Source organism: Equus quagga, chromosome 7 (assembly GCF_021613505.1).
Source record: "Equus quagga isolate Etosha38 chromosome 7, UCLA_HA_Equagga_1.0, whole genome shotgun sequence".
Taxonomy (NCBI): Eukaryota; Metazoa; Chordata; class Mammalia; order Perissodactyla; family Equidae; genus Equus; species Equus quagga.
In genome coordinates this window covers 39,287,792-39,314,187 of record NC_060273.1, presented here as the reverse complement: position 1 = coordinate 39,314,187, position 26,396 = coordinate 39,287,792, and the positions used below count along the sequence as shown (strand labels likewise).

Sequence of the window (26,396 nt, the reverse complement as noted above, 5' to 3'; positions counted from 1 at the left end):
GCTCAGGTGGGAGGGGCCTGCTCAGGTGGGTGGGGCCTGCTCAGGTGTGATAGGCCTCCTCAGGTGGAACCACCTCCTCTCATGGAGCTTCCTCTTCACGTGGAGGCACAAGGTTTCCTTCCCAAAAAGATAATACAGTCATGTGTTGCTTAACGACGGGTACATTCTGAGAAATGCATCATTAGGTGATTTTGTCATTGTGTGAACATCACAGAATGTCCTTACACAAACATACATGGTATAGCCTACTAAACACCTAGGCTGTGTGGCACTAATCTTACGGGTCCACTGTCCTACATGCAGTCCATCATCGATCAAAACACCATCACGCGGCACATGACGATAAAAAGGAAAAGTCCAATGTGCGGAGTGAATCTAAAGGAAAGTGCAGCAGCTAAAGGAGAGTGCAGGTGCCCAGGAGCTCTTACCACATCACCACCACCGCCCAAGGAAAAGTGAAAAGAAGAGGAGTCAAAAGACCAAGAACTAATCTCCAAAGGGAAGGAAACAGAGAGGCCCCTCTTCAGGAAGCAGAAGCAGAAGAGGCAGAGAAGAGTCAGCTGGTCTTGATGCTAGTATGGAGGAACCCACAGTATTTCATCCTCTGCATAAAACCTGAACATGCCAGAGGGTGAAAGCTCAGATGGCAAACGTCAGGCTGACACTATGCTTTGTGAAAAGGAAACGGACAGCGATCCAAACACAGCAGAGAATCTCCCAGGTAACGACTGGGCAGCGCAAGAACCAGTTTCCTTCCTCCACCAATAGAAAAGGGTGAAGCAGGGTCCCCACCTGCCCTGGCATCACCTCCTGCTACCATTGCAGTAAATCAGTCTCAGGAAACCAGTGAAGACGAAGGCATCCATGGTCATGGCAGAAGTGACCTAAGGGACAATGTGTCAGAGGGTAGCGACGATTCTGGCCTGAATGGGGCCTGGCTGGTTGCACAAGAAACTAGTAGAAAAAATGCAAGGAGGTCTTGGCAGTCAAGTGGCTGAGGGAGATTTTGTGTCTATCTTCTGTGCTCGTTCTTTTAGAAAGGAACGAGATTACAGCAAACACTTCAATCAATCGCCATTCGGTTAATATACACTTCCTTGAAAAGGCAGCTAAAGGGCAGGAATAATTAACCTTTGGCCAAGGCTTCAGTTCTTAGTCTGTAAGATCTCTTACCTTTTATATTCATCCACACTGAAAGACAACCTTTTCTTTTTAAGACTGCTTTAACGTCCAATGCTGATTTTTGAGTTGTATTCTTTTCCTTAGGACATTATGTATACCTATTGATTGTTGTACGAATTTTAGCAAATCCAAGGGAGTTAGTATACTAAACCAGTAGACACCCACTCTGTTAGCCGAAGTGTTTAATGGAAACGAGAAGGCCAAGATGGTATAACAGCCTTCTATAGCTTTGTCCAGCTACAACTCACTAGTTTGTTCCCTTTGTCTATCTTCCTGCTTCACTTTAGTTTACTCTTAGTTTTGTTACTGAACCAGGTTCGTTTTTACCCGCCGCCCAGAAAGCCAAACACCGAGATGACGAGATTGCAGCCGAGAGAGAGTTTACTCACAAGGCAGCCATGGGAGGAAGCAAGAGCATGAGCCTCAAATTCGCTTCCCCGAAAATAGGGACTCAGGGATATTTGTGGGATGGGGGGCAAGGTGGTCTGAAATGTGGAGAGAGGTGATTGGAGGTGAGGAGAGGTGAGGTAATTGATGATCTGTGCAAGCGTAGTCAGACGCCATGCCTCTTCATAGCACCCATGTTCACAAAATGGCAGCATTAGCATGATGTGAGGGTGGAGTTTTTAGCCTCTTGACATCAAAAGGTCACCTATCGGACATCTGCGGACATCTGGGAGGGCCCAGTTGATGAGCTGGTGGTCTCAACTGGCCTGAAGTAGACAAGGAGCTCTAATTCCTGAAAAACAGCTCACACACTCATTCCCATGGTGACCCAGACTCCAGGAAGATGCTATCTATAGAACCCAGGGGGAGTCAGATAGCATAGTGCCAAACAGCACAGTTAACAATGGGCGGGTGAGCAGCTAAAAGCTATAATCAGTAATCGCAAAAAGGAAAAAAAGAACTTTAGTTCCTAGTTACTCAATCATCAATAGCTCACTCTCCGCCGGTTTCAGTTTCTTGTTTAGCTGTACAAAAATTGGCAAACTTAATAGCAAATTACTTGAAGGATTTGCCTGCTTTATATATATGCTAGCACTTTGAAAATTTTTTTGAGAGATGATAGACATTTAAATTGAAGAAAAATTCTCCCAACAATCGACATTCTATCAGTCAAGGTATTTACTTCCTGAGCTTTGATCAATATTTCTTATCTGTGTATGTTAGTCATCATTAAAACAGTGACTTTGATGTGTTTTTGAAATTTTGGTCCTTTAATGGCTTTAGATGTTGCACATTGTTGTTTTAACCCATGCAGTTAACGTTTTTCTAGAAACATCATTTGTGTTGAACAGTAACACTTTAAACATATATATGTACATGTTTATTTTGGTCTCTGGAGAGACGCTTTTACGTTTCTTTGCAAAAGAGCAGTTTCCTAACAACATGCTACTGAAGAGCCCGAGGGGCCAACGAAGACATCAAAAGAGAAATGAAAAGGGCAGTTTTCTTTGCTACAATTGTCTTTTTGCAGAATATTAGTGTGTTCAAGTTTGCAAGCAAATGAAACATGCAGGTTCAATCCACAGATTCTGATTTTCACATCTTGTTTATGATGAGGATTTTAGGCCGGTTACTTTTAAAACTGCAGATGAGAAGCAGGCTCCGAGGAGCAGAGTTTGCTTGCCTTTTGTTGGGAGGCATTTACATTTGTGGGGGAAACCCCCATCTGTGGGGATGCCTCCCTCTCTGTGCCAGGAAGAAGGGAGATGACCTTGTCTCTGGAAACTCTTAATCAATGCCAAAGGCAAGAACTTAAGTTGGTTACTGTCTGGCAACCTCATGTAACTGATTCAAGGTGGTGGCTTCTGGCCTTTACTTAATCTGATTTGATTCTTATCTAAAAGTTGTGGGACCACCCAATGGCCAGACCCCACCTGCACTGACACCATTTTAACTTTTTTACATGTTCTTTCCTTTGTCTTGTAAAGAGATGGCTCACATACCTATGCCTTAAATTTAGCCTGACTCTCCACTCATGTTTGCAGCAGAAGCGGTGGCAGCAGCACCTCCTCCTGCCCATGGGCCCTGTCCCCACACAGCAGCCTGACTGCCCATGGGTCCTGTCCCCATGCTATTCCACACTATTCTCTAAATAAAAGAGCACTACTGCCAGATCTTGAGAGTCCAAGAAATCTTTCTTTCGACTCCTCAGCTCACCAACCCTGCATCAATATCTATGCCAGAATCTATATTTCATATGTTATTTATTTTGAATGGACACAGTAAATTCACAACTCTCAGTTTTGCTTTTGCAATAAATCAACCATGGGCTCTATATTGAATGGATTTTTATCTCAAATACCAACCATCAGTCTTTTTCTTTGAATTGTTTTGGTACAGTTACTTCCTAAATGACAATGTTAAATCATATATTTGAGAAAAGCCTTTTTTCACAGATGGTCGGTGTCCATATAGCTACTCAACTGAATAAAGAATTCTAAGTGATGTCTGGAAACTGCAAACCCTCTTGACATCAAAAGGTCACCTATCGGACATCTGCAGACATGGTTTTCCTTCAAATTATACAGAATACCACTTGTGAGATTCCAAAGCCACAGACAGCCCTTACACAACAAACTAGTGGGTGTCGTGGCTGTCCCATGACAGCCTCTCTCCACAGGTGAGGCCTCAAATGAATTGTGTCTATCCTGTGATTCATCCCATGGGGGCACTTTGTATGAAAAAGAGTAGGTACTCCCAAACTCTTCTGCAGCTTCTCTGGCCAGTCATCAAAGAATACAAAAGAACCTAATATAGGATTTGGCAATTCTTGCTGATAATAGTAATTCATTGCAGTAAAATAAAGTATGACCCCAACAGGGAATCTTGAACAATTCTGACCTCCCAGGTTCTATTCTGAAGTAATCACTTTATATTTCATTTATTTTCTTGTACGTGATGATCTTTTCGAGGCAGGTTTTAGATTTTGGCAGTACAACATGAAAGATTAGGAAAAGCATTGATGAAGTATAAGCGGAAAACGTGTCAAAAAGCTGAGAGTGAATTTGAGTTGAGACAGTTAAGACGTTAATCTGAGAGTTAAATTTCAGTTAAGAAATAATAGACTTGAAAGTGATTCGAAGGCCAAAGATTTAAAGAAGCAGAAGATTCCCCCAAGACCCAAGGAGTAAGTTGTGTGATAACGGTGTGTGTTTGGGGTTGTGGGGGATCAGAATTGGCCACCCCAAAAGGTGTCTCTTTGCCTTACCTTGATTATTTTTAAGAACAAAAGACTCTGAAAGAAACTGACCCTCCCTCTAACTGCCTAAAAGAAATTCAAGATAAAAGGCCTGTCCCACAGCTAACTCTGGGTATCAGTAGACTGGGAGGGTCCTTGCCAAATCCATTTTTATCAAAGTTCTGTCTACCAAACTTTTGCTTTTCCATTTCCATGTGAATTGCCTGCCTCCCCTTTGAAGTCCCAAACCACTACCCTCAACATCCTCCTTTGTCTTTAGCTGAAGACGATATTTAAGCTGGCAGCTCAGCCATTTTGTTGAGTTACTCGGCTTTCCTGGGTCTCTCCCACGTATACATGTTATAAAGCTTTGTTTGATTTTTGATTTTCTCTTGTTATTCTGTCTCATGTCAATTTAATTCACAAGACCAGCCTGAAGGACCTAGAGTGGGTAGAGGAAATGATCTTCCTCTCCTACAGAGTGCACAAATGGGAATTAGGAGGTGATGTTGAATTCCAGGCTGACAATCATCCTCAACAAGAAGATCAAGCTGCAAATACTTAGGTTTTAAAACTGAAGTTACAAAGCTAGTTAAATCTTTCTAACAACTAGCTTTAATGTTCATGGGCACATTTTATGAAAGTTACCTTTAACATTAATATATAAAAAGAATCATCTTAAGCACAGAAGAAATTTTAGTGGATTCTTTCATACTGCTCATACCGCAAAGAAAAAAAATTACTTCATGGGGAATTCAACTAATTTCTAGTTTATTTTTTAAGACTAGAAAACTAAAAACAAAAATACAAAGAAAACTAAAACCTCTTATTTTTAAAAAATCACCTTTTTTCGGGAATCTCCACAAACTAGTGGGTGTGCTGGCTGTCCCTAAGACAGCCTTTTTCTACAGGTGAAGTTTCAAATGAATTGCAACTATCCTGGTACAGCAATGGGGGCACCTGGTCTAAAAACACTGTAAAAACATTCTACTCTATAAAAATATTTTACTGGAAATGGAGCAGGACTTAAGAACTTTATTTCAGAAAACAAGGCCTTGATTGTCAGGCCTATATTAAGTTCTGAACCTTAATGCTATATATTTGTACTTATTAAAAACTATATCAAGAAAAGTGTGCTAGTAATATGAACTTTTAGTCCAGTTGGGAGTTCTTCCATTTGACAAATGTGGTATTTGCATAGAACTGTTTGCACCTTTTTTATTTTTCAGTTTCCCCCTCTACTGGACAGAATTAAAGCTAGAACTTTCTCTTTTGATAATGGTACAAAAAATGAACACGTTATTTGTAAATTGATGTTTTGTAACTACTGATAAACTTAGAATACTAGAATAAAATACTGGAATAAGCCTAATCCTAGGTAGTCTTATGAAAATGGATCACTTTTAACTATCTTTTCAATCTATATTCACATTGCTTTTCAAGACATTTTAAGATATATTTTTTTCCTCTTTTTTCACAGCTGCTTCTTCTGTTGGGGGCTATGTTTGCTTTTCCTTTCTTTTTTTTTTTTTTTTTTTTGAGGTATAATTTACAAGGGGCTACATTTTTTGATAAGGTTTCTTATCCAAAAGAAGACTGGATGTTTTGCTCTTGTCTCCCAAGAAGGGCCATTTTATTCTCTAGAGTAATTTCTAAAGTCATGTGGTCTTCACCTTGGGGACTATTTTGCATATGACTGCATATGATACAAATGGCAATGCAGGCAGACATCACCACATGCCCCCCAGGGATGCTGACTATGGAAGGAATACCTTGCCTACAGTGTAATATCAGTTCTGGACTGAAAAGCTGATGAAGAAACTCAGTTTTCTTTTTTGCATAAATCAGGAAAACTTACAGCTAGTATGCCATGTCTCCTTACTGACCTCAGCAGATGAGTTGAGCTGATGGTGTTACTTGAGATTCGAGAAATTATCTGAATGTTGGCTTGTGTAGGTTCATATCTACGTGCAATATTAACTAAATCAGAGAACTTTTACAGTTTCACGGCTGCATAGGCTGCCCTGTCCCCCATTCCACGTCCCCCATTCCACATCCATTCGTTACTGAACTTCATCAATGGGCATGGAAAGGTTACAATGTTTTCTTACACCAATTTTGTAAACACTTACAGTACAATACATGTTACTTTTCTGAGGCAAACCAAAGGTAAACTTCTCAAGGTTCTTGCTGCCTGCTATAGTAGCATTTGATGGAGTTATCTTTGACTTATTTGTAGCAGATGAAGAATAAACTAGATTACAAAACCTTTTTTCAAATCTTAAACCATGTACCAAGTTTTTGGTCCAAATTATGTAAGATAAAGGTAAACTTAAATTGCATTCTATTAACCAATATGAGTGTATCTCTGTAAGCACAGTTACGTTGAAATAAAGTTTTAAGAAGCAAAAAAGAAAAACATCAATAATGCTTCTACATACCGGCAATTAGAAAAATAACTAATTAGAAAATATAATTAAAATGAATAGCATTAAGACCATTGGCTGTGTATACAGAAAGAAAATAAAATAAGATTCCTACCTAAAACCACATCTAAAAGTAAATTCCAGATGGATTGATGTCTTAAAGGTGAAAAGAAAATCTTTCAAAAGAAAACAGAGGAGTAGTTTTATGACATTAAAGTTTGTAAAGATTTCTCAATTAGGCTTGCACAGGGAAACATAAACCTTAAAGGAAAATATTGATCAATGTGGCCACAGCCATTTAAAAACAGCTATATAATAAAAGTCATCATAAAACATGATTTAAAATAAGCCAAAGATCTTATTTGCTAAGACTAAACACACATGCCCTTTGACCTAGCAATCCTACCCCAAGGAATAAACTCAACAGGAAGGTGTGCACATGTGCAGCAAGAGACATGCTCAAACATGTTCACAGAATCATTATTTGTAATAGCCAAAAACTGAAAATAACCCGAATGTCTACCAAAAGTAGAATGGATGAATTGTGACATATTCACAGAATGGAATGTCAGAAAGCAGTGAAAAGGAAGGAACAGCTATATACAACCACCTGGATGAATTTCACAAACACAATGGAGAACAAAAGAAGCCAGACACAAAAAAGAAGGCCCTATATGATAGCATTTATATAAAATTCAAACACCAGGCAAAACTACCCTATAGGCGTGTATGCTTAGGTGGGAAGATCATAAGGGAAAGCAAGGAGTGCAGGACAGTGGCTACCTCTGGATGGGGAGCAATAGGTAGTGACAGGAGGACCACATAAAAGGCCTTCCGGGGGCCAATATTCTCTCTTGATCTGGGTGGTAGTCCCATGGATGTTTGCTTTATGATAAATCATTAAGCTCAAAATTTCTATTTTTACTATGTTTCTTTAAGTGTGTTATGTTTCACAAGGAAAGAAGATCTAAAAAACTCTAAAGAGTACAAGAAGATATTTGCAACAAGTGTAAATGACAAGGATTAGTGTTCAGAGTATATAAAGAATTCTTACAAATCAGTAAGAAAAAGACAAATGACCCAACAGAAACAAGGAAGAAACACGAATAGGTACTTCACAGAAGAGGAAACCAGAATGGCCAATAAATGCATGAAAAGATGCTCAACCTTATTAGCAATTAGGAAATGAAAATTAAAACATCATAATACAAAAGAGGATTCTGGGAAGATGGCAGAGTAGGAAGCACCAGGAATCTGTCTCCCCTCCTAGATGCCAATTTCACTGGCAGAATCTGTCTGATGTAACTATTTCAGAACTCTGGAGTCTAGTGAAGGCTTGCAATTTCCAGGGAAAGGCCTGGACAGTAAATTGCAGTTAATATTGGTCAATTTCAGCTCTCAGCACAGTAGCAGCTCCCCACCCCCTACCTCCAGCCCCACGGCAGGCAGCTGTGCATATGTTCCTGGAGAAGGTTGCACATGGCTTGCAGAAGCCAGTTTGCAAAACGTACCCTGTTCTCTAAGTATCAGAGATCTGTCCCCTGATTGCTCATTGATGCTTCTGTTCACAGAGGTACAGTCAAAGAGGTGGGTGGACATTGTTGCTGCACCTCCACACATTGTTGCAAGCCCTTCCCCCTCTGGCCGAAGTGATTTCCAGGGAATTTAAAGGGCTGGTGATCCTCTTATCCCTCCTTCATTTTTCTCTTTTTCCCTTTTTTGGAACCAGACATTAAAAACTAGAATATTTAAAAACAAATTCGCATATAGGGAAAATCAGAAAACGGCTGCATATGCCCAGGGAAAAGCATAGACTTGAAAAAGACCTGGAATGACCTTAAGTTTACAGCTCAGGCTGATCCTCACCACAGAGACAGCCTACATAAATCAAAAAACCAAAAACATTACACAAAAAAATAATACAAAATGGCAAACCCTGGGGAAGGAGGAGAATCTGATTTCTAGAGTTACCACATCATTAGATTCAAATGTCCAGTTTTCAACAACAAAAAAAAATCACAAGGCATACAAAGAAATAGGAAAGTATGGCCCATTCAGAGGAAAAAGATCAATCAACAGAAACTGTCCCTGAGAAAGATCTGATGGTACGTCTACTAGACAAAGACTTTAAAACACTCCTCTTTAAGATGTTCAAAAAACTAAAGGAACACACAGAGAAAGTCAAGAAAATGAAGTATGAACAAAATGGAAATATCAATAAAGAGACAGAAAACCTTTAAAAAATGTAGAGCTGAAAAGTATAATAACTGAAATAATAAATTGATTAGAGGAATTCAAAGGCAGATTTGAGGAGGGAGAAGAAAGAATCAGCAAACTTGAAGATAGGACAATGGAAATTATTGAGTTTGAAGAATAGAAAGAAAAAAGATTGAAGAAACATAAATAAAGCATAAGGGACGTGTGGGGCACGATAAAGTGGACCAATGTGTGCATTGTGGTAGTCCCAGAAGCAGGAAAGAGAAAGGGGCAGAGAGAATATTTGAAGAAATAATGACTGAAAACTTCCCAAATTTGACGAGAGATATGAACATAAACATCCAAGAAGCTCAACTAACTCCAAGTAAAATGAACTCAAAGAGACCCACTCCAAGACCCATTATAACCAAACTTTCAAAAGACAAAGAGAGAATCTTGAAAGCAAGAGAGAAGTAACTCATCACACACAAAGGCTCCTCAATAAGATTCTGAGCAGATTTCTCATCTGAAACATTGGAGGCCAGAAGACAGTGGGCTGATATATTGAAGCGCTCAAACAAAAAACCTGTCAACCAAAAATCCTATATCTGGCAAAACTGTCCTTTCAAAAGTGAGGGAGAAATTAAGACATTCCCAGATAAGCAAAAGCTGAGGGAGTTTGTTACCACTAGACCCTACAAGAAATGTTCAAGGGAGTCCTGCAAGGTGAAATAAAAGGACACTGAACAGTAATTTGAAGCTGTATAAAGAAATAAAGATCTCAACAAAGGTAAATATATGGTCAACTATAAAAGCTAGTATTATTGTCACAACAGTTTGTGACTCCACTTTGTGTTTTCTACATGATTTAAGAGACTAATATTTTTTAATTAATTATTAATTTAAAAGCTACTATTATTGTTAACTTCAGTTTGTAACTACACATTTTGTTTCTTATATAATTTAAGAGGTCAATATATTTAAAAGAATTATGAGTTTATGTTTTTGAGCACAGAATGTATAAAGGTATAATTTTGTGACATCAACAGCTGAAAGGGGTGGGGACACATCTGTAAAGGAGCAGAGTTTTGTACGCTATTGAAGTTAATCTGGATAAATTCAAATTAGAGTGCTATAACTTTAGGGTGTTGCATGTAATACCCATGGTAACCTCAAAGAACATAACTAGAGTATATACACAAAAGGAAATGAGAAATAATTTAAACATTTCACTACAAAAAAATCAATCAAACACAAAAGTAGACAGTAATGCAGGAAATAAAGGACAAAAAAGCTATAAGGCATATAGAAAACAAACAGCAAAATGACAGAAGTAAGTCCCTCCTTATCAGTAGTTACTTCAAATGTAAATGGATTAAACTCTCCCATCAAAAGAAAGAGATTAGATAAAAACAGATGATCCAACTATATGCTGTTTACAAGAGACTCATTTTATATCCCAAAACACAAATAGACAGCAAATGAAAGGATCAAAAAAGATATTCCATGCAAATAGCAACCAAAAGAGTGCAGGGGTGATTAAACTAATATCAGAGAAAATCGATTTTAAATCAAAAAACACTAGAAGAGACAAAGAAGGACATGATATATTAATAAAAGATTTGATACAGCAATAAGATATAGCAATTGTAAACACTTACACACCTAATGACAGACCATCGAAATACATGAAACAAAAACTGACAGAACTGAAGGGAGAAATAGACAGTGCCACAATAATAGTTGGAGACTTCAATACTCTACTTGCAATAATGGCTGGAACAACCAGACAGAAGATAAGTAAGGAAACAGACAACAAACAACACAACAGACCAACTAGATCCAACAGACACATACGGAGCACTCTGTCCCACAACAGCAGCATACAAAGGGACATGGGACATTTTCCAGGATAGGCCATATGCTGGGAGACAAATTAAGGCTCAATAGATTTAAAAAGATAGCTATCATACAAAGTATCTTCTCTGACCACAATGGGATAGAGTTAGAAATCAATAACACAAGTAAAACGGGAAAATTCACAAATTTGTAAAAGTTAAACAACACACTCTTAAACAACCAATGGATCAAAGAAGAAATCACGAAGGAAATTAGAAAATACTTAGGAACTGGATGAAAATGAAAGCACAACATACCAAAACTTATGGGACACAGCAAAAGCAGTGCTAATGAGGAAATTTATAGCTATAAATGCTTACATTAAAAAACAAGAACGATCTCAAATTAACAATATAAGTTCACAACTTAAGGAACTAAAAAAAGGATAACAAACTAAACCCAAAGCTAGCAGAAGGAAGGAAATAATAAAGATTAGAGCAAAGATAAATGAAATAGAGCACAGAAAAACAACAGAGAAAAAAGTAATAAAGCCAAAAGTTGGTTATTTGAAAAGATAAACAAAATTGACAAACCTTTAGCTAGATGAACCAAGAAAAACAGAGAGAAGACTCCAATTACTAAAATCAGAAATGAAAAGGGGGATATTGTTACTGGTTCTACAGAAACAAAAAGGATTATAAGAAAGTACTATGAACAATTATATGCCAACAAATTGGATAACCTAGATGAAATGGACAAATTCCTAGAAATACAAAACCCACCCACACTAAATCATGAAGAAATAGAAAATCTGAGGAGACGTAAAGCTAGTAAGGAGACTGAATCAGTAATCAAAAATTGCCTGACAAAGAAAAGCCCTGCACAGACCACTTTAACACTCTACTTAGGAAACTGGATCTTTACAGGGTGTACATTCACAGGGAAGGGTATAGTATTATAATTCACATATATACTCTCCTACCAGCAGAGTTGACCCAAAGCAGAATTATAAGTCAAGTACAGTATGTGCACTGAAGCTTTTCTCTGGTCTGTAGCCTCTGCAATTCAGTACCCAGACAGGGCCTTTCCCATATCTAATCAACCAACAGCTGCTGTCAAGAAAGGATCTCATCCATCACTCCTTGGGAATATAACACTTTAATTCAGACTATCACTTATTGTCCTGAAAAATGAAGACAAACCTCTTGAAATTTCTGACCTAAATGTCTATTCATTCTCATAGAGAAAAACTTCACGTGTTTATTAAAATATAATTGATTTTTTAAACTAAAACAAAAGCCTTGGACCTGATGGATTCACTGCTGAATTCTACCAAACATTTAAAGAAGAATTAATACCAATCCTTCTCAAATTTTTCCAAAAATTTGAAGAGGAGAGAACACTCCCTAATTCATTCTGTAAGGACAGCATTACCCTGATACTATAGCCAAACAAAGACACTACAATAAAAGAAAACTAGAGATCAATATCTCTCATGACCATTGATGTAAAAACAGTCAACAAAATGCTAGCAAAACAATTCAGCAACATATTAAAAGGATTATACATGGGGCCAGCCCCATGGCCGAGTGGTTAAGTTCGCGTACTCCACTTTGGTGGCCCAGGGTTTCGCTGGTTCAGATCCTGGGCGCAGACATAGCACCACTCATCAGGCCACGATGAGGTGGCATCCCACATGCCACAACTAGAAGGACCCACAATTAAAATATGCAACTATGTACCATGGGGCTTTGGGGAGAAAAAGGAAAAATAAAATCTTTAAAAAAAAAAAAAGGATTATACAACATGATCAAGTGGGATTTATTCCTAGAAGCCAAGGATGGTTAAACATATGAAAGTTAATCAATATAATATACCACTTTAACAGAATGAAGGGGAAAAATTCATGATTATCTCAATTGATGCAGAAAAAGCATTTTAAAAAATTCAATACACTTTCATGATAAAAACACTCAACAAACTAGGAGTAGAAGGAAACTACCTCAACATAATAAAAGCTATATATGAAAAACCCACAGTGAACTTATACTGAATGGTGAAAGACTGCAAGCTTTTCTTCTAAGATCAGGAATAAGACAAAGATGCCCACTTTTACCACTTCTATTTAACAGAATACTGGAAGTTCTGGCCAGAGTAATTAGGCAAGAAAAAGAAATAAAGGGTATCCAAATTGGAAAGGAAGAAGCAAAATCATCTCAGTCTCAGATGATATGCTCGCATATGTAAAAACCCTAAAGATTCCACACAAAAGACCTGTTATAAGTTATAAATCAAGTCAGCAAAGTTGCAGGACACGAGGTCAATATACAAAAATCAGTTGTTTTTCTATACACTAACAATGAACAATCTGAAAATGAAATTAAGAAAACAATTCCATTTCCAATATCAAAAAGAATAAAATACTTACAAATAAATTTAACCAAGGAGATGAAGGACTTGTACTCTGGAAACTATAAAATATTGCTAAAAGAAATTAAAGAAGAGAAAAATAAATGGAAAAACAGTCCATGTTCATGTATTAGAAGACTTGATATTGTTGAGATGTCAATACTACCCAAAGCAATCTACAGATTCAGTGCAATCCCTATCAATATCCCAATGACATTTTTTTGCAGAAATAGAAAAACCCATCCTAAAATTCATATGCAATGTCAAGGGACCATAAATAGGAAAGTCTTTTCAACAAATGGTACTGGGAAAACTGGATATCCACAAGCAAAAGAACGAAGTTGAGGGGCTGGCCCCGTGGCCGAGTGGTTAAGTTCGCGCGCTCCGCTGCAGGCGGCCCAGTGTTTCGTTGGTTCGAATCCTGGGCGCGGACACGGCACTGCTCATCAGACCACGCTGAGGTGGCATCCCACATTCCACAACTAGAAGGACCCACAACGAAGAATACACAACTATGTACCGGGGGGCTTTGGGGAGAAAAAGAAAAAAATCAAAAAAAAAAAAAAAAAAAAAGAACGAAGTTGACCCCTTTAACACCACCTACAAAAATTAACTCAAAATGGATCAAAGACCTAAATATAAGGCCTAAAAGTATAAAATTCTTGGAAGAAAACAAACATAGGGCAAAAGCTTCATGACACTGGATTTGGCAATGATTTCCTGGATATGACACCAAAGGCATAGGCAACAAAAGAAAAAATAGACAAATTGAGCTTTATGAAAATTTTAAAATCCTCTACTTCAAAAGACAATATCAACAGAGTAAAACACAACCCAGAGAATGAGAGAAAATATTTGAAAGTCATATGTCTGATAAGGGATTAATACCCAGAATATACAGAGAACTCCTAAAACTCAACAATAAAAAAAAATCTCAATTCAAAAATCAGCAAAGGACTTGAACAGACATTGCTCCAAAGAAGATACACAAATGGCCAATAAGGACATGAAAAGATGTTCAACATCACTAATCACTAGGTAACTACAAATCAAAACCACAATAAGATATCACCTCACACCCATTAGGACAATTACTATTTTAAAAAAACAAAAAACAGAAAATAACAAGTATTGACAAAGATGTGGAGAACTTGGAACCCTGTCTACTATTGATGGGAGTGTAAAATGGTACAGCCACTGTGGAAAACACTATGGCGGTTCCTCAAAAAATTAAAAAGAGAACTGCCATATGATCCAGCAATTCCACATCTGGGTGTATCCAAAAGAATTGAAAGCAGGGTCTCAGAGATATTTTGTACACCCATGTTCACAACAGCATCATTCACAATAGCTAAAAGGCAGAAGCAACTCAAGTGTCCATCAATGGATGAATGGATAAGCAAAATGTAGTAAATACATACAACGGAATATTATTCAGTCTTAAAAAGGAAGGAAATTTTGACACATGCTATATCTTGGATGAACCTTGAGGACATTATACAAAGTGAAATAAGCCAGTCAACAAAAGAATAAATACTGTGTGGTCCACTTATATGAGGTCCCAAGAGTAGGCTAGCAGTGGTCTAGTGGTTAAGATTTGGCGCTCTCACCATCACAGCTCAGGTTCGTTTTCTGGCCAGAGAACCACACTACCCATCTGTTGCTTGTCATACTGTGGTGGCTGCGTGTTGCTGTGATGTAGAAAGCTATCCCACCCGTATTTCAAATACCAGTAGGGTCACCCATGGTGGAGAAGTTTCAGCAGAGCTTGCAGACCAAGAAAGACTAGGAAGAAGGACCTGGCCATCCACTCCCCAAAAAACTGGCCATGAAAACCCTATGAATAACAATGGAGCCCTGTCTGGTATAGCACCAGAAGATGAGAGGATGGCACGACAAGACCAGGCAGGGTTCCACTCTGCTACACACAGGATCCCTAGGAGTTGGAATCAACTCAACAGCACTAGTAACAAGAGCGGTTAAAATTATAGAAACAGAAAGTAGAGTGGTGGTTGCCAGGGCTGGTGCGAGGGGAGAACAGGGAGTTATTGTTTGATGGGTATAGAGTTTCAGTTTTACAAGATGAAAAGAGCTATAGAGATGATGGTGGTGATAGCAGCACAACATTATGAATGTATTTAACACCACTGAACTGTACATTTAAAAAGGTTTAAGATGGAAATGTTTATGTTATGTGTACTTTATCACAATTTTTTTAATTGGGGGAAAAAACATCATGATACAGGTCACACCAATTAGACTGCAAAAAATATTTTTTCCTCCTTCTTCTCCCCAAAGCCCCCCAGTACATAGTTGTATCTTCTAGTTGTGAGTGCCTCTGGTTGTGCTGTGTGGGATGCCACCTCAGCATGGCCTGATGAGTGGTGCCATGTCTGTGCCCAGGATCTGAACCAGGGAAACCCTGGGCCACTGAAGCAGAGTGCACGAACTTAACCACTCAGCCAGCAGGCTGGCCCTGATTGCAAAAATTTTAAATGCTGACAAAACCAGGTACTGATAGGAATGTTTCTTACACTGCTGATGGGAGTTTAAACTGACACAATCTTTTTGGAGGGCAATTTGACAATAATGTAGTGAAACTGAATTTGCAACTGGCAATTCCATTTCTAGGTAGGGAACCTGAAGAAATTCTTGCCCACGAGTAAGGAGAGATGCACACAGTTGTTCAATGCAGCACTGTTCAGAATAGCAACACAATGCAAGCAACACATTGCAATCAATAAGGAATGGATACAGAGTCCAGCTAACAGTTAAAATAAATAAATTAGATCTCCACATTTAGACAGGAACGGGATCTCAAAAATATGGTTTTAAGCAAAAGAAAAAGCAAGTTGCAGGATGATTGGACATTACGGTATAGTTGTGTAAATGCTTCAACCACACATTATTTTGGGATGCCTGCACAGGAAGTGAAAATGTGAAATGAATAGTCACCAATTCATTTCTTTTTTCTGCAAATAGTTACTGAGCACTTCCTATATGCCAGCCACTGGAAATAACTGTGGTAAACTAGACCTGCCCTCATGACGCTTACAGTCTAGCACGGAATGGAGCACTGGACAAAAAAACACATTACAAGTAGGAAAAGCACCGCATCCAGCGTACAGAAGCAGTCATCTTTGGCAGGGAAAGGAACGGGACCAGGATGGGGTACAAACAGAGGCGTACATCTATGTGTGTAACATTGTATTCATTATGTTAAATCTGAGTGGTGGGTACTTGAGTGTTTACTAGTGTTACCATATATTTGTTAGATGTTTAAAATATTTCACTAAAAACAATAACAAGAGGACTCAGAACACGAGTCTTCCAGGAACTTCTCTTCCAGATTTAATCTGGGATGATTTCCAAGTATGTGACAGTTAGCAGCAATTTTAAGCCACACTTACTGAGTCTAACAATTTTCTAAAGTCATTTATTTCCCCCATCCCCAAAAGTTTGTTCATTCATCAAAAATGTTTGAAGGACACTGTCCGCAACATATTTTTTTGAAATACTTACCCAATAAACAGAGATAGTTGGGTTCAGTCAATCTGGATAGTTTTGTGACCTGATTCAAGATGTTGTAAAGCTCTATTGGTTCACACAAAACCAAATCAGCCATCCTGTTGGGAAGAGTCAATAATGTGCAAGCTTAGTACCTCTTTCCATTTTAAACAAATGGCCGCAAAGTAAGATACTGAATTAAATTCTTTCTTAAAACACCTTTACGTGAAGATGAAAGTGATCAAGAAAGCTTCAAAAATTTGTAGTGAAATGTGTGCAGGGGAGAACAAAATCTGGAACATATCTGAGCCATAGAAATACCAAGTGGGCTGTAAAACACTCACCAATTCATTTGTTCTTTCACCAAATAATTACCAAGTGCCTGCCATATGTCAGGCACTGGAAACAGCTATGGGAAACTAGACTTGCCCTCATGACAGTTACAATTCAGCATGGAATGCAGACACTGGACACAAAATGCATGACACAAGGGAAAAGCACTGTCAACAAGTCAGCATCAAGGGTCAGAGGAGGAGCTACGAGGATGGCCTCCCCCAGTTAGGGCGATCAGAGAAGGGCTGTCTGAGATGGGACTGCTAAGCTGAGATAGGAGGCTAGACTAGACAGCCAGGTGGAAGAGGGATAGCGGGTGGAGAAGGTAAGAACATTCGGTATCTGAGAGAGGTCGGGAAGCCTGGTGTGGCGACAGCAGGGAGAGAGTGGTGAGTGAAGACCCTGAGGAGACCGACACAAATCCCCTCGTGAGGGGCCTATCAGGATGAGGATAAGGATCACGATGGTCAACATGGGGTGGAGACTCGCTGCCGTGCATTGACAGAACTGCCTGGCAGGCCTGGGCTCTGGCCCTGATGACAGGGCTGTCTCTGGTGCCCCAGGGACACTGAGGGGGAAGGCTGGGCCTGTGCAGCAGCTTCCTGCAGGGGCAGGGGCTACAAGGAGTTGCCCAGCAGACCTCTGGAGGCCAACAGGGACCGGGTGGGGAGAAGCTGAGTCCAGCGGTAATCTTGCTCACAACAGTTAGGGTCCACTTCAGAGTCACCAGTACGATGCTCCCGGGAGAGGCCACCCCGTGGACACAGGCCCTGGATCCTTCTCACCTCCTCAAGACTTCGGTTCTCAGCCTACCCTCCGTCACCAATTCCAGCCTCCACACGGATCATTCCTGCCGGCATGCAAACACCCACTACTGTACCTGTCGCTGTTCGCCTTTACAGCAAGGCTTCTCAAAAGCCTAGTGTTGACCCACTGCCTCCGCTTCCTCACCTCCAAACTCTAAAGGTCCAAATCCTGGCTCTGCCACTATCGGCTGCCTGACCTTGGGGAGTAATTAGCCTCTCTGTGCCTCAGTTTCCACCCCTGTAAAACAGGGGTAATGACAGTATTGCCACTTCTGTAAAATGAGGATTAATGAAATTACAGACGTAAGGCATTCTGAGCAGGGAGGAAACACTCAGTAATTGTTGGCTATTGGCACAACCTTCTCCCCTGGAGCTTCTAACCCCATCAAACCACAGAAACCGCTCTTCTCAAGGTCATCAACAAAGTCCATCTTGCCTAAGCCATTAGTCACTTCTCTCTGGGCTCAAACAAAGGCGTCTCTTAGCAGCATTTAGCCCAGTTGAGCACTCCTCCTTCCCCAACACTCTCTAGGCTTCCATCCCGCTTCTCAGACTGTTCCTGCTCAGTCTTCTTTGCAGGAGGCTCTGTTCTTCACAGAAGAAGGCCCCTTGGACAGAGCCATCTTTTCTTCTCTATCCACACTCTCACTCTAGGACAGGACTTCCCAACCTCAGCACCACTGACATTTGGGGCCAGATAATTCTTTGTTGTAGGGAGCTGACCTGTGCATTGCAGGATGCTGAGCAGCATCCCTGGCCTCTACTCAGTAGATACCAGTAGCAAACCTTCCCCCACCCAGTTGTAACAACCAAAAATGTTTCCAGGCATTGCCAAATGTCCCCTGAAAGAAAAGGGCAAAGTCACTGCTAGTTAAGAACCACCACTCTAAGATCTTGAGTCTAGGTGCTTCGTCTAGCCCCTTGAATATACCACTTGTTTACCAATGAGTCCCAAACTGCAGCCCCAGCTCGAGCTCTCCACTGGGCACCCAACTCCACTGGGATGCCTGACGGGCATCTCAAATATAATATGGCCAGAACAGAACTTTTAATCCACACAGCCCCACATCTCCAATAATGGTTTGTCCTGTAGTCTTCTCAGTCTCAATAAACAGCATCATTATCCACCTAGTCACTCAACTCCACACAACTCCGAGTCCCTCGGCCCCTCACATCCAATCTATTAGCTCTACTATCTAAATATATTCCAAATGCATGCATTTCTCTCCACCTCTAGGGCTAACATCCTAGACCAAGTACGATCTTCTCTCTCCTGATGATATAACACTTCCCAACAGGACTTCTTGCCTCTTGCTTTCTCCCTACAGTCTAATCTTCACATGGTGGTCAGGGCGATCTCTCAAAATACGAGTTTCTTTGTCTTCGCCCCACTAGCTGTTATCTGACATTATCAGGCTCATTCGATTGCTTGCTTTATCAGCAGTCTCCCCCCACCGGAACGTACAGGTCATAAGGGCTGGGATCCTGTCCTTCTTGTTCACTGCTGTATCCCCACCCAGGGCACGGGATTTTCGGGGCAGAGTAGTGCTCAATGTTTTGAATGAATAAATTGTTAGTCACCATTCCTGCCTTCACCAACGGGGCCATCTTGACTTGATGCCATACATATAGATGCCACAGTTAGATTCCTCCTTAGGACCTCCCCACCCCCACCCCCAGTCAGCTCCCAGGTCCTGTGCCTCCGAAAGCCATGTCTAGGCCATTTTGGAAGTGGTAACAGGATGGACTCTGTGTCTAGTCCCACAACTTTGTTAAGCTAACCCAACAGCTGGCTCCTAACCTATCTGGTCTGTGGCTCCGGGCCCACCCTGGAGCTCCCAGCTACTTTCCCCCATTACAAGCTCCATCTCTTCATTCACCAGCTGAGGGACTGTCTCCAGGCATTCAGGTACAAACCAACCAGCCCCAGGGATCAACTCCTTCAGACCTCCCTCCTTCCCAAAAGGGGCACTCTCCCTGGTCAAGCAAGACAGCCGCTCACCTGCCGGGAAAGTGCAAAAGGGGGAGAGCAGTGCCTGAAGCTCACAGCGTGGCTCGTGTGAGTGAGACGAGGGGCATGGCTAGTCAGGAGGACTGAGCACCAACGTCCCTCCCAGCGCCACTCTGAACTCTGCAGGGTTTAAGACGTCTTAGCTCCACCGTTTGGGCCCTAAGAATATTTTGATACTGAGCTTTTACATAAAACCATTAAACCAACATTGATGAGTTTTTGCCCAAAGCATTTTCCTTAGTGAATTCCATTAACCCACTTTACTTCCTTATTTGATTTTATTTCATAGTTAACCAATTCCAATTTTTTCCCTTTCAATTTTGTTTAGCCAAAATTATTTTTGCCAAGACCAAGTCTTTTTTGTGTGTGAATCTTACAATAAAGATTTGATTCCTTAATCAGATTTTTATCGTATCAGGCTTCACTGAGCATGGTTTCTCCCGCTGAGTTCCATTCATATCGATTATTTCTAACAAGTCTCCTTTTCCTAGTGACTGCTCAAAACAGTGGTGTCAAAATGGTAAGTTTAAGACATCCCCCTTTGGACTCTCAGCACAGCACAGCTCTTTATAAGAGAGTTTCCGGGCAGTTAATGTGATAGTTCTTGCAGGGGAATGGGCAGGCAGGTGGGAAGAGGGGTCAGAGAGAGCACCTCTGGGGGTCTAGCTTGATGGGGCGAGAGACAGATTGATCCTCCTAAGAAGTGACCAGTCTGAGAAATTCACACAACTTTCCGGGTGGCAAGCAGACCCACTTACGCTGTCAGGAGAGCAGGGTGCCGACACAGTCCTTGTCCCTGCACACTGGCCACCCACCAGCAGGAAGGGTCTTTACCCTTCCAGTGATGGCCCAGCCTTTCTTCAAACCAGGGAGCTAGTGTGTGGCTCTCTCTCCCAGTCAGCACAGGGCTGTCTGGAGACAGGTGGACTGGTGAGCTCAGATCCAGTGAGAGCACGTGTCTGTATCTGGGGAAAACTGCCAGTTGGGAAGGGGTGTTTCATTAGGGGTAGGCATAGCCTGAGACTAAGAGGGAAACAGACCAAACCCAGCCCTTCTTGCCTCCCTGTGCCTGACCAAGGCCTGGAGCCTTCCATCCTCATTGACACCATTGCTGTCAGAGGAGTTCCAGGACACTGAGAGCTCTGTCTAGCGTTCAGCCCCAGTCAGTCTCGGCGGACACAAGTGATGGGATTTGCTTCCAGTGGGTAAGATGAGCCAGACCATCAGCTTCCCTTTGGGCTCCTGGCTCAGGCTGAGCAGGGACCAGAGGACTGCACAGATACAAGTCGGGGTCCACAGCCAACTTCACTATGCCCTGGTTCTCTGCAGGGAACTGAGGCTGTACTAGGATGACCAAGGCTTAAATGCAGTGACAGACATCAGTGCCGTCACCTGTAAACTGAGGCAGTGATACACACTGGGAAGGTGGAGGGATGTTATGTTGAGACAACTGACATAAATTGCCCAGCACTCGGCCTGGCATTGAGCAGGAGGTTAGGAAACAGATGTTCCTTTACTCCTACCTTTCTTTTCTCTTTGCAACTCCATCTAGGAGCCTCTGATAGCTACAAGTCCAGTAGACATAAAGCACCATGCAGAGAATCTCAGGACAAAGACCGGAGCAGGAGCTGGCCAAGTTTATAAGCAAGGGGAGCCTATGGTGTGGCCTGGGGGCCAGGATCCTAAGGGACCTGGTACAGTCTTTCCTCGATTCCGGCCTGACATGTTCTTTGTGGCCTTAACCTTGACAAAGCTAGAAGACATAGTCCCTGGCCAGAAGTGGTCCTGAAATGTGTCTCTTAGTTCAGAGGGGCGCCAGGTCCGACTGTTAGCGACCGCTAGTATCTCTGTATTTTGGAAGCAAGAGGTATGGGCCAGAGGCCTAGACCAGCTGCCCACATCCCTGTCCCTTGTCTTCTATCTTGCTTTCACTTCCATGTTCCCAAACCTAGGCCCACTACACCCTTGAGAGGTACCCTAGTGGTCCTGTGAGGGGGACAGGCCTACCCACGCAGCAAGTCAGCTGTCAGAGGTAGGAACTGCAACAGTCTCCCAAAGGCCATGACCACCACGTCTGGTCTCACCTCCTCCAACTCTGCCTCCAGCACATGCTTCTCCTCCGCTCCTTGACTGGGCCTAGGCCCCACCCTCTGTTCCTCTGACATGGGACCTTTGCCCCGACCAGGCTCACAGCTTTGCCCTCACTTCCCTGACCTCTGGCTGGCCTCAGGACTGAAGGCTCTGCTCCTGACTTAGATCCGCCTCCCTCGGCACCTCTCTGTTCTTGGGAGTGCCTTGCCAGCAGCTTTTGGCTGCCTCTGCTGTCGCCAGTCTACCACCTCCTAGTTGTTGGGCTGGAATGTATGTTGGAGAGCCAAATCCTTTGACTTCCAGCAGGTATGGGCCACAACTAAAAGTGAAAGCTATTTATCTAAATACAGTTCTGGCTTAAAACACGTCCCCATTTTCCAATACCCTAGAGCACACAGAGGCAAATAAACTCCCATGCAAGGTGGAATGATTACCACCTTTCTGACTCTTCATTTTAGCTCAAGGACCTGAAAGGAAAGATCCAAAATACTTGACTTGAGGTATGACTGTAGGGTTGAAGAGAACATAGGTTAGCATATAATACACGTACCCAACAGCAAAAATCATGACCGTGGCCTAAGCCTATTGTAGGGTAAAAAACGGTCAGTGGATATGGATGTGTGGGGCTTGTGTATATGTGAGAGTGGGGCAACGAGGCTGTCAATGCATTTGTATATTTGTATATAAAAATATACATTGAAGAACAGGCAAAACGAATCTATAGTGATAGAAATCAGGAAGTAGCTGTTTGGAGAGACTAATGGAAAGGAGCATGAGGGAACTTTCTAGAATAATGAAAATGTTCTATAGTTTGTTTTGGGTGGTGGTCGCAAGGGTGTAAACTGTCAAAACCATCTAATTGAACACTTAAGATCTGTATACTGTATTACATGTAAACTATATGGCAATAAAAAATAAAAATACATCCCCTGTGTAGAGCCACGTCTTCATGTGTTCAAGGATGTGAATATGCAGGGGTGTGTGTGGATGTGAGTTTGTGTGTGTAGCCCCACCTGTAAGTCCATGAGCTTGGCGTGGGGTCTGGGCTGTAGGACATCATGAGGACTTGGGCACACAGAAAGTACCCATTGCAGAATTTCATCTTGGCCCCATAGCCACCAGCTAATCCCTTTGTCGTCATTCGTCATCTGCCCAGCACTTCGCCAGTGGCTACTAGTTACCCAAACCTTCTCAAGTCTCCCTGGGTGTCCCCTGGTCTCCCTCTCGGTCTCTCAGCATCTCAAAGCTCTTCCCCTCTATTAGCATCTCTCGCTCCGATTTCAAACATGCACAAGTCTTAGCTTTCTTGAACAATTCATGCAACCAGAAAGAAAACTCCTAGAATAGCTTGGTCTCTCCCCTCCGAAGCTTGCGTGGGCATAGAGGCTGGTGGTGGGCCCAGCCTGGAAAAGTGTGAGGCTGAACAGCTGTTAGCAAAGCAAGGAGAGGCAGCTGCATCTGAAACAACCTGCACTCCCAGAATTTGTTGGGGCAAAAGACGCATGAGTATTTCCTGTAGACCAGATGTGGGCCAGGCAGGAGGAAGGACCAATCAGACCATCTTAGAGAGACTTTGCCCAAGAGGGCCCCTTGCAGGGACCACCAGGACCAATTGCAGGCAGTGGGGGATTCCAGAACCAGGGGCTGAGGGAGCAACTGAAAGCAGCAAGACTGAGGTATAACCACCTAGGTCTGGGGAGATACAGGTAGGAGAGACCCACTGCATGGAGGAAGGAGTCAGCTACAAACCGTCTTCAAGGTCAGAGAATATTAACACCAGATGACAAAGGTGTCCTACCCGTCTCTCTACTCTTTTTTGGTTTTTTTTGTTTTTTTTTTTTTGAGGAAGATTAGCCCTGAGCTAACTGCTGCCAATCCTTCTCTTTTTGCTAAGGAAAACTGGCCCTGAGCTAACATCCATGCCCATCCTCTTCCACTTTATATGTGGGACGCCTACCACAGCATGGCTTGCCAAGCAGTGCCATGTCCACACCCGAGATCCAAACTGGCGAACCCAGGGCTGCTGACGTGGAACGTGCGAACTTAACCGCTGCACCACCGGGCCGGCCCCCATCGTCTCTCTACTCTTACAACCCCCCTCCACCAACACTGATGGGTCTGAAGCTTCAGTGCGCCTGGTGGGAAGGGGGGGATGAGAAAGCAAGATGGAGAAATAGAGAAGTCAATCAGTCTCCTCTCCAAAGGTGGGAGCCTAAAGGAAGTTCGAGAGGGAAAGGGCATACACTTTACCTTTGAGTTAAGTTCAGAGTTTTGCTCGTATAGGTGAACTGGACATTTAGGCTATTGCACTAAGTCTGTCCTGGTGACCAGATGTAATCCAAGGGCAAGGAAAGATTTCAAGAAAGAGAAGAGATGAAGACAAAGCTGTTTTATGATCGTACTCTGCTTCTTGATTGCTGCCCTGCCACGTTCAGTATAACAGCTACACGTGCAACACAGAGCATGGTGCCTGGCGCAGAGCCAGCGCTTGATGCAGCAGCTGTTAAGACAGTTATGAACAATCTTGGGATTTAAAGGGAAGCAGCTAGAAGCTGAAAGCAAGGACAGCTTTTCCAATAGGCAAGTTGTTTGGGATGGCCAGAGTAGAGGACTTGGGAGGTAGCGATTCCTTGTCATGGAGATGCTGACAGGGGTTGACTGACTTGGCAGGGATGGGGAGATGGAGCCCAGATGTGGGAGCAACCTGAGAATCTGTGAATCTAGTTTCTCTCTTATGGCCTCAACTCTCCCCTCTACCGGGATGACGTCAGCCCTGGCCTTTCCTCAGTTTCAATCCCACCTTTCCTCTTGGGAGTAACCCCCCATCTGTCCACTGATATTTCCATGTGGACAACTCACCATCACTTCCAATTCAGCCCACCTAAAACGGAGCTCTTGATTTTTCTCTCCAGCCAGTTCTCCTTCCACATGGCCCCCGAGTTCCCTGATTCTGTACATATATACTTCTTCCAGCCTGATTTTCCACATCCCTTTCATGCATTTCTTAAACCCAAATGAGCATAAACTCTTAAATCTTTCCTTGAGACCCCCTCATCAGCCCCACCCTCTCCTTGTCTGCAACCACCATCATAACTCAAGATCTTTATCATCTCACACAACAGCCTCCTGACAATCTTCCTGCGCTCCACACTTTTCCCTGGAATCCTTAGCATGCCTTAGCAAGGTCAGTCTAATCTTCCTCAAATGCAGTTCTGGTGGCATCATAAAAGCCTTTGATAAACACATACTTCCCAAGGAATAAAGTACAGACTTTTCAGCTAACATTCACAGGTCTTGCGCAATCTGATTTTTCCAACCTGCTTTTTCCAGTCTTATCTAAAACTGTTCAACTCACTCAAAATTCAGAGACCCACTCTCAGCCTGGTCACGTATTGGACAATAAAGATAGAGAGGAAAGCCATACATGACCACAAGCTGCTCTCTGGTTCTAGTGATAAGATACAGGGGTAAATAATTAACCAGAGAACACAGTCAATGATAAAATAAAGGATACTGCTAGTCCTCATGTCCCCATCCCAACAGAAAAGTGTCCCCTGAATAAAGGCCTAGGCTTTCCTACCTCCAGGTTTTTCTTGGGACTCTCCCCCTCCCCACCAAGTGCCCCTCCTTTGAGAATTCCCTTGCCCAGGCGAGGATCTCTCCCTCCTCTGGAGTTGAATGGTTCGACTGAGTAACTCCTACTCTACTCATGTCTCAGCTTAGACGCTTCATCCTCTGGAGGTCCTCTCTCACATGGTCCCCACCTGCGCCCCAAATGGGTTAGATGCACCTCCTGTGTCCCCACAGCACATCGTAATTCTCCTAGTGTTGCCCATATCATGCTGCTTGCAGTTTACCTGTCTCCCCCACTACACCCTGAGCTCCTTGAAGGTAGAAATTGTGCGGATCTTTTTCACAGTTGATTATCCAGCACCAAGATTGGGTTGGCACATCTTAGAAGCTCAATAAACAAGCGGGAGGGAGGGAATAGTAAGCCAGTCACCACTCACGCCCTTCTCCTCTGTTCCCTTTACATCTGTCCTTTTACACTCCTGCTTCCCTAACCACCGTTCCCAAGCAGGCTCAGTCATTGGTCCTCCCACTGGCTTTGTACATTCCCATCAAGGGAGTGACTTCTCGAATTCTCTATTTGTCCCACTTGACTCTGAACTTTTTGGGGCAAGGAACTCTATGCCCAGAAAACAGTAGGGGGGAAGGGATGAAGCTTGTAATTTAGTTTGTAAATTTAAATGATAAGCTCCTTATAAGCAGGAACTAAATGCTTACTTTCTGTCTGGGTAAGCTTTGAACAAATCCACTGAACCAATTTCCTCGTCCCTAAAGCAGAAACAGTGTGCCCGTGCTCACAGCATTACTGGGCGGACCTGAGCAGGGCGCGGGCGACTGCGCAA

The 26,396-nt window shown here is 42.3% G+C and overlaps 1 protein-coding gene across 11 annotated transcripts in view; it reads right to left on the bottom strand.

The window, feature by feature from the left end:
• STYXL1 (serine/threonine/tyrosine interacting like 1) overlaps positions 1–26,396 on the bottom strand; it is a 63,008-nt gene that overhangs the window by 35,819 nt on the left and 793 nt on the right. For 7 of the 11 annotated variants that reach the window (XM_046666298.1, XM_046666308.1, XM_046666302.1 and 4 more), the window contains exon 2: positions 16,759–16,862. In XM_046666298.1, coding sequence (XP_046522254.1) covers positions 16,759–16,862 — 104 coding nt within the window. Of the gene's footprint in view, positions 1–16,758; positions 16,863–17,776; positions 22,975–22,997; positions 23,826–24,843; position 26,396 lie in introns of those variants that run through there. The other 4 variants (XM_046666306.1, XM_046666307.1, XM_046666299.1 and 1 more) reach the window with 4 other exon arrangements.